This window comes from Pristiophorus japonicus, chromosome 7, assembly GCF_044704955.1.
Source record: "Pristiophorus japonicus isolate sPriJap1 chromosome 7, sPriJap1.hap1, whole genome shotgun sequence".
In the NCBI taxonomy this organism is placed as follows: Eukaryota; Metazoa; Chordata; class Chondrichthyes; family Pristiophoridae; genus Pristiophorus; species Pristiophorus japonicus.
In genome coordinates, this window is record NC_091983.1 from 222,322,808 (window position 1) to 222,335,522 (window position 12,715).

The 12,715-nt window shown below is 47.4% G+C and overlaps 1 protein-coding gene across 1 annotated transcript in view; it reads left to right on the plus strand.

Annotated features, from left to right (window-relative positions):
* LOC139266942 (CSC1-like protein 2) overlaps positions 1 to 12,715 on the plus strand; it is an 83,081-nt gene that overhangs the window by 13,118 nt on the left and 57,248 nt on the right. Inside the window, exons 5-7 of the mRNA XM_070884579.1 lie at positions 727 to 764; positions 5,038 to 5,180; positions 10,172 to 10,223. Coding sequence (XP_070740680.1) covers positions 727 to 764; positions 5,038 to 5,180; positions 10,172 to 10,223 — 233 coding nt within the window. The remainder of the gene's footprint in view (positions 1 to 726; positions 765 to 5,037; positions 5,181 to 10,171; positions 10,224 to 12,715) is intronic.

Below are 12,715 nucleotides of genomic sequence, written 5' to 3' on the forward strand. Positions count from 1 at the left end.
ACGCTGACTCCTGCTGAGAGCACAGTTCCTTTGGGAACCTTACCCAGTAGCCCATTGTAGGCAGGTTGTTCAGCCATGAGGTTCTAGCCAGATCAGGAGCGGGACTCGCCTTCCCCTAAGTCAGGTTGTCACACTCTGCTAACAACACTGGCCAAAGAAGCAAGAAACACTTGCATTTCTATAGCGCCATTCACAATGTCCCAAAATGCTTCACAGCTAATGAAGTATTTTTTGAAGTGTGGTCACTGTTGTAATGTGGGAAATGCGGCAGCCAATTTATGCACAGCAAGCTCCTATATTTATCTCTTGATTGAGGGATAAATATTGGCCAGGACAGCGGGGAGAACTCCTCTGCTCTTCTTCAAAATAATGCCGCAGGATCTTTTATCTACCTGGTTTAATGGCACCTCTGACCGTGCAGCACTTCCTCAGTACTGCGCTGGGAGTGCCGGCTGGATTATGTGCTTGGGGATCTGAAGTGGGGCTTTGAACACACAACCTTCTGACTCCGAGGCTACCCACTGAGCCACAGCTGACACCTATTTAGTCCTAGGCCCATACTGCTCACTATGACATTACCACACATGGGGGTGGTGGGGGGTACATTTACTGACTGAGGGCCAGGCAGGGCCTGTTGCTCTGCTGTGTCAATCCTCGCACCCGCTGTGGCCGCAGGTGACGGAATCTAGGGTTATGGATGCTGAACCATTCTGTTTTGATTTGCAGGGATTTTGCTCGTGGATTTTGAACGTCTTCACTATGAAGTGAGTGACCTATGACCTTCCTGTCCACTCTGGAATGAAGCCCATCTCTTTCTTTCCCTGCTCGTATGTTGGATGTGTTGACGGGGCTGGGGGGGGTTGAGTAGGAGAGGGTGAGGTGTTGCCCTCTATGGTAGAATAGCACGCCGACACACTCACACTCACTCACACACCACAAACGTCCGTTGTCGAGGAATGATCAATCAGGCGAGGTGCCAGGGGTGGGGAGGGGGTGTGTGATTTGAAAACCATAGCCAGCTGAGAAGCCCCACCTCAGAGAATTGGACGGTGGAGGGGGCGGGCGGAGTTGTGTGTGAGATGGAGTCAATTGAGCTAAACCAAAGTGTGGAAAGTACTTCAGCTGTTCCGAAGCCCGTGTGAAGTCAAGCGATTGATGAAGGGGTTAAAAACATAAAAAATAGGAGCAGGAGTAGGCCATTTGGCCCCTGATCTAGACTTGAATATAAGGGGTATGATTATGAAGTTTGCATGTGATACTAAAATCGGCTGTGTGGTTGATAATGAAGAAGGAAGCAGCAGACTGCAGGAAGGTATCAATCAACTGGTCAGGTGGACAGAACAGTGGCAAATGGAATTTAATCCAGAGAAGTGTGAGGTGATGCATTTGGGGAGGGCTAACTTGGAAAGAGAATGCACATTAAATGGTAGGATATTGAGAAGTGTAGAGGAACAAAGGGACCTTGGAGTGCAGGTCCACAGATCCCTGAAGGTAGCAGGCCAGGTAGATAAGGTGGTTAAGAAGGCATATGGAATGCTTGCCTTTATTAGCTGAGGCATAGAATACAAGAGCGGGGGGGGGGGGGGGGGGGGGTTATGCTTGAACTGTATAAAACACTGGTTAGTCCACAGCTGGAGTACTGCGTGCAGTTCTGCTCACCACATTACAGGAAGGTCGTGATCGCACTGGAGAGGGTACAGAGGAGATTTACGAGGATGTTGCCGGGAGTGGAGAATCTTAGCTATGAGGAAAGATTGGCTAGGCTGGGTTTGTTTTCCTTGGAACAGAGGAGGCTGAGGGGAGACCTCACCGAGGTGTATAAAATTATGAGGGGCCCAGATATAGTGGATAGAAAGGGCCTATTTCCCTTAGCAGAGGGGTCAACAACCAGGGGCCATAAATTTAAAGTAATTGGTAGAAGGTTCAGAGGGGATTTGAGGGGAAATTTCTTCACCCAGAGGGTGGTGGGTTCTGGAACTCATTGCCTGAAAGGGTGGTAGAGGCAGAAACCCTCACCACACTTTAAAAAGTACTTGGATGTGCATTTGAAATGCTGTAACCCACAGGATTACGGACCTAGAGCTGGAAAGTGGGATTAGGCTGGATAGCCTCCTGTTGGCCGGCCTGGACATGATGGGCTGAAATGGCCTCCTTCCGTGCTGTAAACTTCTATGATTCTATGAGCCTGCTCCGCCATTCAATAAGATCATGGCTTATCTTCTACCTCAACTCCACTTTCCCACTCGATTCCCATATCCCTTGATTTCCTTAGTCCTCAAAAATCTATCTATCTCCATTGAATATAGTCAACAACTGAGTATCCACAGCCCTTTGGGCAGAAAATTACAAAGATTCACCACCCTCTGAGTGAAGAAATTTCTCCTCATCTCAGTTTTAAATGGCTGACTCCTTATTCTGAGACTATGACCCCTAATTCTAGATTTTCCTGCCAGAGGAAACAGCCTCTCAGCATCTACCCTGTTAATCCCTCTCAGTATTGTACATCTTTCAATGAGATGATCTCTCATTCTTCTCCGCTTCGGAGGGTATAGAGTTGGGAATGGCTAACATTCCGAGGTGGGAGAAATGGAGATCTGTCAGTGGGGAGAGGGAGGGTGACCTGCCATTACCACTGAGGATGTAATGGCCTAGCAGTCCAGGCAGCAGGCGTTCGAGGGGGTTGTTCAGCCTGACTGCCTGCCTCTCTTCCGCGGTTACATCCGAGCCAGGGTGTCCCTGGAGCTGGAGCACGCGGTGTCCACCGGTACGCTCGCGGCCTTCCGCGAGAGGTGGGCGCCGGAGGGACTGGAGTGTATCATCGCCCCCGGCAACCAAATTTTAATCAGGGGGCACTTGATCTATGGTTCAACTTTAAAATAGTTGTAATGGGCTAGCGGAAGGGACTATGGGGCCCATTGTAAGTCCCCTTCTCCCTCTGGCTCAGCAGTTGTCACCCATGATGTGTAAACATTGATAAAAGTGGCAGGACGATTTGAACAGCAACTTACATTTATATAAACGCCTTTATTGTAGTAAAACAGCGTAAAGTGCTTCACAAATGCAAAAGATACAGAGCGGTAATTTGAGAAGAGTTAGGGGAGCTAGGATTTGTGTAGTCTTTTGAAGGGTGCAGCAAATGTTTGTGGCGGAGGTGCGGCAAATGAGGGTGCGGGGCCCAAGGGCCAGCACGGACCAGCCCACACTGCGATATGTGTGCTAGATCCGTGCAGCAGAGCAGGTCTCCAGTCGTCCTGGTTAACCTTTGCTACTGGATAAAGACCTAGCTCTGTCAAGCCCGTGTGGTGGCTGATGTGCAACGGTCACCACACGTTAAACAAAATCCACACACAGGCATCTTCCACCTCTGGAGTTCAGGACTGGAATATCGGGTCCTTCATTGAAACATCTCTGAACTCATCCCTTTTAGTGTGGAAGCAAGTCATCCTCTTTCGAGTGACCACCTATGATGATGATGTTGTTTTTCTCCAGGATGCCTGTCCAGTTTGAGTGAAGCCATCTGAGCACAGAGATGGGTTGTGACATGGTGCAACATGACGCTTCATGCAACATCAAGGGCTTCACACACTCAGCAATATTCTACTCCTACCCTTCTCCCCGCCTTCAAAAGCCTCCTCAAAACCAAGTCCTCCAACCATGACACTGGTCATAACTTCCACCACCACTCAGTTACTTGATTTATTCTTCATTCTCGGGATGTGGGAATCGCTGGCAAGGCCGGCATTTATTTCCCGTCCCTAGTTTCCCCTGATAAGATGGCGGTGGGCCGCCTTCTTGAACAGCTTACGTCAGAGGGCAGTTCAGTGTTGGTGTGGGGACTGGAGGCATATACAGACAGTATGGGTCTGGTAGTGTAGTGGGTACGTTACTGGACCAGTAATTCAGTAGAACGTGAGTTCAAATCTCACCATCGCAGCTTCAGAATTTGAATTCAGTTTTAATAAAAGACTGGGTTCAGTAAAGTGACCATGAAGATGTCAGATTGTCGTTAAAGACCCAACTGGTTCACTAAAGTAACTTAAGGGAAGGAAACCTGCCGTCCTTACCCGATCTGGCCTATATGTGACTCCAGTCCCCACACCAACACTGAACTGCCCTGTGACGTGGCCCAGTTAGCTGCTCAAGAAGGCGGCTCACCACCCTCTTCTCGGAAACTAGGGACGGGCAATAAATGCCGGCCTTGCCAGCGATGCCCACATCCTGAGAAGGAAGAATAAATCAAGTAACTGAGTGGTGGTGAAAGCTATGACCAGTGTCATGGTTGGAGGGCTTGGCTTTGAAGAGGCTTTTGAAGGCGGGGAGAAGGGTAGAGAAAGGGCAGGAGTAGAACATTGCTGAGTATGGGGTGACAGGTGGGGACAGGGGGTGGGGGTGCTGATGGGGAGGGGTGGGGGTACAGATGGTGCTGGGGAGTGGGGAGCGGTGAGGGAAGGGGTGGGGATGTGGACGTTAATGGTGAGGGGTGGGGGTGCTGATGGTGAGGGGTGGGGTGTGGATGGTGCTGGGGAGGGGCGGATGGTGAGGGGAGGGTTGGGGGTGTGGACGTGGAGAGTTGGGGGTGTGGACGTGGAGGGGTGGGGTGTGGATGGTGCTGGGGAGGGGTGAGAGGGGCGGATGGTGAGGGGAGGGTTGGGGATGTGGAGGGGTGGGGTGTGGATGGTGCTGGGGAGTGGGGAGCGGTGAGGGAGGCGGATGGTGAGGGGAGGGTTGGGGGTGTGGATGGTGTTGGGGAGGGGGGGAGCAGTGAGAGGGGCGGATGGTGAGGGGAGGGTTGGGGGTGTGGACGTGGAGGGGTGGGGTGTGGATGGTGCTGGGGGGGGGTGGGGGAGAGTCCCGAGGAGGCTGGAGCTGGGTGCCCCTGGATCGTGGGTAGAGGGCTTTCCCGAGCAACAACCGGGGAAGAGCATGCTACTGCTGAACCAAGGCTGGCACGGCAGGTACTGGGGCCCCCGGAAACACAAGTCTTGCTGCCCTTTCCCACACTGCTCTCTCACACATTGTGTTATGTGCTCACTGCAGGGACAGTGAGATGCGGGAACACTGCGGAGATGATGCCATGCACTATCTGTCGTTCCAACGCCACATCATCCTGCTCCTGGTCGCAATGAGTGTCATGTCTGTGGGCATCATTCTACCCGTCAACCTGTCTGGAAGTTTGCTGAGTACGTAGAAATTAATCTTCAAATTCTCTTCTCCCTGCTCATTGCTTTTATGAACCGAACAGGCCGGGTCTCTTTTCTCTCAGAGAGAGACACCGTAGGAGGTGACCTGATCGAGCTCTTCAAGATTCTGAAAGGGTTTGATAAGGTAGACGTAGAGAAGATGTTTTCACTTGTGTTGGGGGTTGAGTGGGAGTCCAGAACTTGGGCCCATAAATATAAGACAGTCACTAATTATTCCAATAGGGAATTCAGGAGAAGCTTCTTTATCCAGAGTGTGGTGAGAATGTGGAACTCGCTGCCACAGGGACTGGTTGAGGTGAATAGTATGGATGCATTTAAGGGGAAGCCAGTAAGCACATGAGGGAGAAGGGAATAGAAGAATATGCTGATGGGGGGGGGGGGGGGGGGCAGGGGCTCGTGTGGAGCATGGACACCAGCATAGACCTGTTGGGCCGAATGGCCTGTTTCTGTGCTGTACACACTTTGGAACTCTATCCCAGACACTTCTGCTGTCCCCCTCTACAGGTGTCAGCTGCCTTCAGGTTTATCCCCCTTCCACCATTCCCCATCCCTCGTAGCGTCCGTTCTCCACGCGGGAGAGTAGACTCTGGACCCTAGTTGGCTCTTGCACTGTGGAGGGCCTCACAGCCTCGGCTAACACCCAGGTACGTGAACTGTCTTGTTGGAGTCAATGTGCATAGTGATCAGGGACAAGAGCCCAGGCTGTTTATTTGTGTATTTGTGTAAACCCAACCGAATCCATTCCCTGACCCACAGCCGTTGAGGCCAATTCCAATGCCCCAAGTTCTCCTCAATGTCAACCCAGCCGAGACCAGCAAACTCAGCAATGACGGATCGAACGCAGGACCATACGGCTCAGCAAGGTATGAAGGCAGAGTTGACTAAAGTGGACTGGGAAAATAGATTAAAGTGGACTTTGGACAGTTGATGAGCAGTGGCAGCCATTTAAGGAGATATTTCATAACTCACGTCAAAAATATATCCCAATGAGAGGGAAAGACTGCAAGAGAAGGGATAACCATTCATGGCTAACTAAGGAAATAAGGGATCTTATCAAACTGAAAACAATGGCATACAAAGTGGTCAAGACTAGTGGGAGGCCAGAGGATTGGGAAACTTTAAAAGCCAGCAAAGAACGACTAAAAAAAATAATAGAGAGGGAAGATAGATTCTGAAAGTAAACTAGCATGAAATATAAAAACAGATGGTAAGAGTTTCTACAGGTACATAAAAAGGAAAAGAGTGGCTAAAGTAAATGTTGGTCCCCTAGAGGATGAGACTGGGGAATTAATAATGGAGAACAGGGAAATGGCAGAGACGTTGAACAAATATTTTGTATCGGTCTTCATGATAGAAGACACTAAAAACATCGCAATAGTGGATAATCAAGGGCTATAGGGAGGGATGACCTTTATACAATCACTATCACTAAAGACGTTGGTAAAATAATGGGATTAAAGGCGGACAAGTCCCCTGAACCTGATGGATTACATCCTAGAGTCTTAAAAGTGGCTGCAGAGATAGTGGATGCATTTATTGTAATCTACCAAAATTCCCTGGATTCGGTACGGGTCCCAGTGGATTGGAAAACTGCAAATGTAACGCCCCTATTTAAAAAAGAAGGCAGACAAAAGCAGGAAACGATAGACCAGTTAGCCTGACATCTGTCGTTGGGAAACTGCTGGAGTCCATTATTAAAGCAGCAGTAGCAGGACATTTGGAAAAGCATGATTCAATCAAGCAGTGTCAGCATGGATTTATGAAAGGGAAATCATAGTTGACAAATTTGCTGGTGTTATTTGAGGATGTAATGAGCAGGGTGGATAAGGGGGAACCAGTGGATGTGGTGTATTTGGATTTCCAGAAGGCATTCGATAAGGTGCCACATAAAAGGTCATGAGGTTGGGGGTAATATATTAGCATGGATAGAGGATTGGCTAACTAACAGAAAACAGAGATTCGGAATAGAAACATAGAAAATAGGTGCAGGAGTAGGCCATTTGGCCCCTCGAGCCTGCACCGCCATTCAATGAGTTCATGGCTGAACATGCAACTTCAGTACCCCATTCCTGCTTTCTCGCCATACTCCTTGATCCCCCAAGTAGTAAGGGCTACATCTCACTCCTTTTTGAATATATTTAGTGAATTGGCCTCAACAACTTTCTGTGGTAGAGAATTCCACAGGTTCACCACTCTCTGGGTGAAGAAGTTTCTCCTCATCTCGGTCCTAAATGGCTCACCCCTTATCCTTAGACTGTGACCCCTGGTTCTGGACTTCCCCAACATTGGGAACATTCTTCCTGCATCTAACCTGTCTAAACCCATCAGAATTTTAAACGTTTCTATGAGATCCCCTCTCATTCTTCTGAACTCCAGTGAATACAAGCCCAGTTGATCCAGTCTTTCTTGATATGTCAGTCCCGCCATCCCGGGAATCAGTCTGGTGAACCTTCGCTGCACTCCCTCAATAGCAAGAATGTCCTTCCTCAAGTTAGGAGACCAAAACTGTACTCAATACTCCAGGTGTGGCCTCACCAAGGCCCTATATAACTGTAGTAACACCTCCCTGCCCCTGTACTCAAATCCCCTCGCTATGAAGGCCAACATGCAATTTGCTTTCTTAACCGCCTGCTGTATCTGTATGCCAACCTTCAATGACTGATGTACCATGACACCCAGGTCTCGTTGCACCTCCCCTTTCCCTAATCTGTCACCATTCAGATAATAGTCTGTCTCTCTGTTTTTACCACCAAAGTGGATAACCTCACATTTATCCACATTATACTTCATCTGCCATGCATTTGCCCACTCACCTAACCTATCCAAGTCACTCTGCAGCCTCATAGCATCCTCCTCGCAGCTCACACTGCCACCCAACTTAGTGTCATCATCAAATTTGGAGATAATACATTTAATCTCCTCGTCTAAATCATTAATGTACAATGTAAACAGCTGGGGCCCCAGCACAGAACCTTGCGGTACCCCACTAGTCACTGCCTGCCATTCTGAAAAGTACCCATTTACTCCTACTCTTTGCTTCCTGTCTGACAACCAGTTCTCAATCCATGTCAGCACACTACCCCCAATCCCATGTGCTTTAACTTTGCACATTAATCTCTTGTGTGGGATCTTGTCGAAAGCCTTCTGAAAGTCCAAATACACCACATCAACTGGTTCTCCCTTGTCCATTCTATTGGAAACATCCTCAAAAAATTCCAGAAGATTTGTCAAGCAAGACCTTTCACAAATCCATGCTGACTTGGACCTATCATGTCACCATTTTCCAAATGCGCTGCTATGACATCCTTAATAATTGATTCCATCATTTTACCCACTACTGAGGTCAGGCTGACCGGTCTATAATTCCCTGTTTTCTCTCTCCCTCCTTTTTTAAAAAGTGGGGTTACATTGGCTACCCACCACTCCATCGATAAATGGGTCATTTTCCGGTTGGCAAACAGTAACTAGTGGGGTGCCGCAGGGATCGGTGCTGGGGCTTCAACTATTTACAATCTATATTAATGACTTGGATGAAGGGACCGAGTGTAATGTAGACAAGTTTGCTGATGATACAAAGATGGATGGAAAAGGAAATTGTGAGGAGGACACAAAACATCTGCAAAGGGATATAGACAGGCTATGTTAGTGGGCAAAAATTTGGCAGATGGAGTATAATGTGGGAAATGTGAGGTTATCCACTTTGGCAGAAATAATAGAAAAGCAAATTATAATTTAAATGGAGAAAAATTGCAAAATGCTGCAGTACAGAGGGTCCTGGGGGTTCTTGTGCATGAAACACAAAAAGTGAGTATGCAGGTACAGCAAGTAATTAGGAAGGGAAATAGAATGTTGGTCTTTATTGCAAATGGGATAGAGTATAAAAGCAGGGAAGTCCTGGTACTTGGCTATTTGGCCCCTCGAGCCTGCTCCGCCATTAATAAGATCATGGCTGATCTGATCATGGACTCAGCTCCACTTCCCTGCCCGCTCCCCATAACCCTTTACTCCCTATCGCTCAAAAATCTGTCCATCTCCACCTTAAATGTATTCAATGACCCAGCCTCCACAGCTCTCGGGCAGAGAATTCCACAGATTTACAACTTTCAGTGAGAAGAAATTTCTCATCTGTTTTAAATGGGCGGCCCCTTATTCTAACACTATGTCCCCTAGTTTTAGTTTCCCCTATCAGTGGAAACATCCTCTCTGCATCCACCATGTTGAGTCCCCTCATTATCATATGTTTCGATAAGGTCACCTCTCATTCTTCTGAACTCCAATGTGTATAAGCCCAACCTACTCAACCTATCCTCATAAGTTAACCCCCTCATCAATACCAGCTTGGCTCAGCTCGTAGAACACTTGCCTCTTGTGTCAGAAGGTCGTGGGTTCAAACCCCCACTCAGGAACTGGAGCTCCTGACCAAGGCAGATACTCCAGTGCAGTGCTGAGGGAGTGTTGCACTGTCGGAGGTGCCCTCTTACAGGTGAGACGTTAATCCCAGGTCCCATGTGCCCTCTCAGGTGGACGTAAAAGATCCCACGACACTATTTTGAAGAAGAGCAGGAGAGTTCTCCCCGGTGTCCTGGCCAATATTTATCTCTCAATCAACATCACTTAAAACAGATTATCTGGCCATTATCTCAATTTGGTTGTGGGATCTTGCTGTTTGCAAATTGTCTGCCGTATCTCCGACATTACGGCACTTTGAAAAGTACTTGATTGACTGTAAAGCGCTTTGGGAGGTCCTGAGGTTACGAAAGGCGCCATAGAAATGCAAGTTCTTTCTGCCTTTAACATTCTTCCTCAACCAAAATACATGATCTGGCCATTTCGTTTGTCTGCCGCGTGTGGGATATTGCGGGTGCTGATTGGTGCACACACTAGTGACTGCGCCTCAGTGCAATTGACTGTATATGTTTGAGATGTGCTGGAATGCTGTAAAAAGTCCCTCTTTTTTTTTAAATCTATAGATCGCGAGCCTCAAAATTTTGGAAGAACAACAATTGGAAACATAAAGATTCAGTAAGTGCTGAGTTGGGACTGAATGAAGATAATAACGGTGCTGAGTTGGGGGGTGATATTAGCCAGGCCTGCAACCATTGGTTTCATTGGGAGAAATGACCGTTCCTTGTCTGTGAGCCCAGGCACTGAGTGTTCCACCATGGGCTATTCCACCACGAAGGTAGCATCGCAACCAAGTCTGTGTGTTCCACCTGGGAAATCATACGGGCAAGTGATCTTACCGAGGTGGATGAGGCAAGATAAATCCGGAATATTACTGAGAGTAGGGCAAAGGGTCACGGGTTCAAACCAGTTAAAGCAAATTTCGGACTGATATCAGGAAGTTCTTCTTCAGACATGAGCGATCAAGACAGAGCCGGTTCCCAGGTGGAATGATGGGGGCAGAAACTCTGGAATCATTTATGTACCAATTGAATGCCAATGGATGAAGGAAGATGGGCCGAAGGGCCTTGTGTAACAGGTCCGTTTATAATTTTGCTGCAGTTGGAGAGGAGAAATGTCTTCCACCTCTCCCCGGACCCTGCCCTGCTAATTCAGCACAGACCAAAAATTGAATCTAGAAGCTTCTGTGTCTGGAAAGTTCAGTACCAACTGAGAGGTGGTGTGGCACTGCCTTTTCTTGTCCCTGGGGATGTGGACGGCACTGGCAAGGCAATAGTTCCTACCCTGGATGCATTAAAAGCCCTCAGCAGGGTCTGGAGTCACGTGTAGCCGGACCAGGGTGGCATTAGTGAACCAGTTGGGTGTTTAACACGGTCATCTTCTGGTGCTAACCCAAACTCACTGAATTCACTTTCCCAACAGGCCATGCTGGGATTTGAACTCATGACCTCTGGGTTGCTTGACCAGGGCCATATCACTAGGCTACTGATCCAAAATTGATTAGATTTCCTGCTGCTCATCACTATCTGGTTGACCCCCTGCTGGAAAGTGCCTGGACTTTTAGCAAAGTAGGGGAGAAATTGAGTATTTAAAAAAAAATCACACTTCTCTCTATTACTCTACCTCTATCATGATTCTTTTTCTGTCTTAATTGTGTTTCTTCTACGGACTGTGCCAAATTTGGTTTTAACAATGAACCGAGGCTGTCGTTTGAGAAACAACTCTGCTGGTGTTCTACCAGTCGTTGTGTGAGGAGTATTACGACACGTAATTAGAAAATTAGCCAATTTGTGGTCCAATGACAACTGTCGTTTCTTTGGATTTGGATCCAACATCTGTTTGATGAGGGCACGGTTTACAAGTTGTACAGTGCGCTCTGTTGCACCATTCGAGGCAGGGCGGTATGGTGGTATGTTTCACACCATTTTTGCTCGTGAGCTATGCAAATTCATCTGAATGAAATTGTGGTTCATTATCAGAAATAATTTCTTCTGGGAGGTCAAATGAAGAAAATAATCTTCGTAAAATGCCTAATGTTTTACTTGTTATTTTCCACATTGGAAACACCTCAACCCATTTCGAATGGCTATCAATCACAATGAACAATTGTTGTCCTTCTAGCTCAGCAAAATCAATATGTAGCCTTTGCCACACCCTGGGAGGCCATTTCCATGGCTGTACTAGTACTGATGGTGGTTGCTTGCTTACTGATTGACATATCATACACTGACTGATGATGTACTCTATATTTTTATCAAGACCTGGCCGCCATAAATAACTGCGTGCAAAACTCTTGGTCAAGCACATTCCCAGGTGCTGGTCATGGAGGTCTCCTAATAATTTGGACCTGAATTTATTTGGTGTAACCACTCTTGCACCCCACATGATACAATCTTTATCGACTGATAATTCATTTCTACGAATGAAGAATGGATGAAAATCTTTGTCTGTTACCTGGTTTGGCCAACCATTTGCAATATACTCATACACCTTTGACATCACTGGGTCACGTTTGGTTGCTCTACCAATCTCTTCAGCTGTGACTGGCAGTTCATCAATATATGAAAAATAAAACACTTCTTCCCTATCGGGTGTAACTTGTGATGGGGAAGGCAATCTAGACATTGTACCAGCATTAGTGTGATTAGCTGATTGTCTATACTCAATATCATATGTATATGCTGACAAAATCAAAACCCATCTCTGCATTCGGGATGCAGCTAATGTTGGAACTGGGGACTTTGGATGGAGGATTGCTGTCAGTGGCTTATGGTCTGTAACGATGGTGAACTTACGACCATACAAGTATTTGTGAAACTTCTTGAGCCCAAAAATTAATGCCAAAGCTTCCTTTTCGATTTGCGCATATTTACGCTCACTGGCACTGAGAGTGCGTGAAGCAAAAGCAATTGGTCTCTCCTCCCCATTATGTAATACATGAGAGATCACTGCCCCAACTCCATATGGAGAGGCATCACATGCTAGCTTAATCTTCTTAGTTATGTCATAGTGAACTAACATGGTGCTCTCAACCAATTTGCGTTTACACTCCTTGAATGCTGTATCGCATACAATCAACCTGTTTTTTCAATAGTTCATTCAGTGGATGT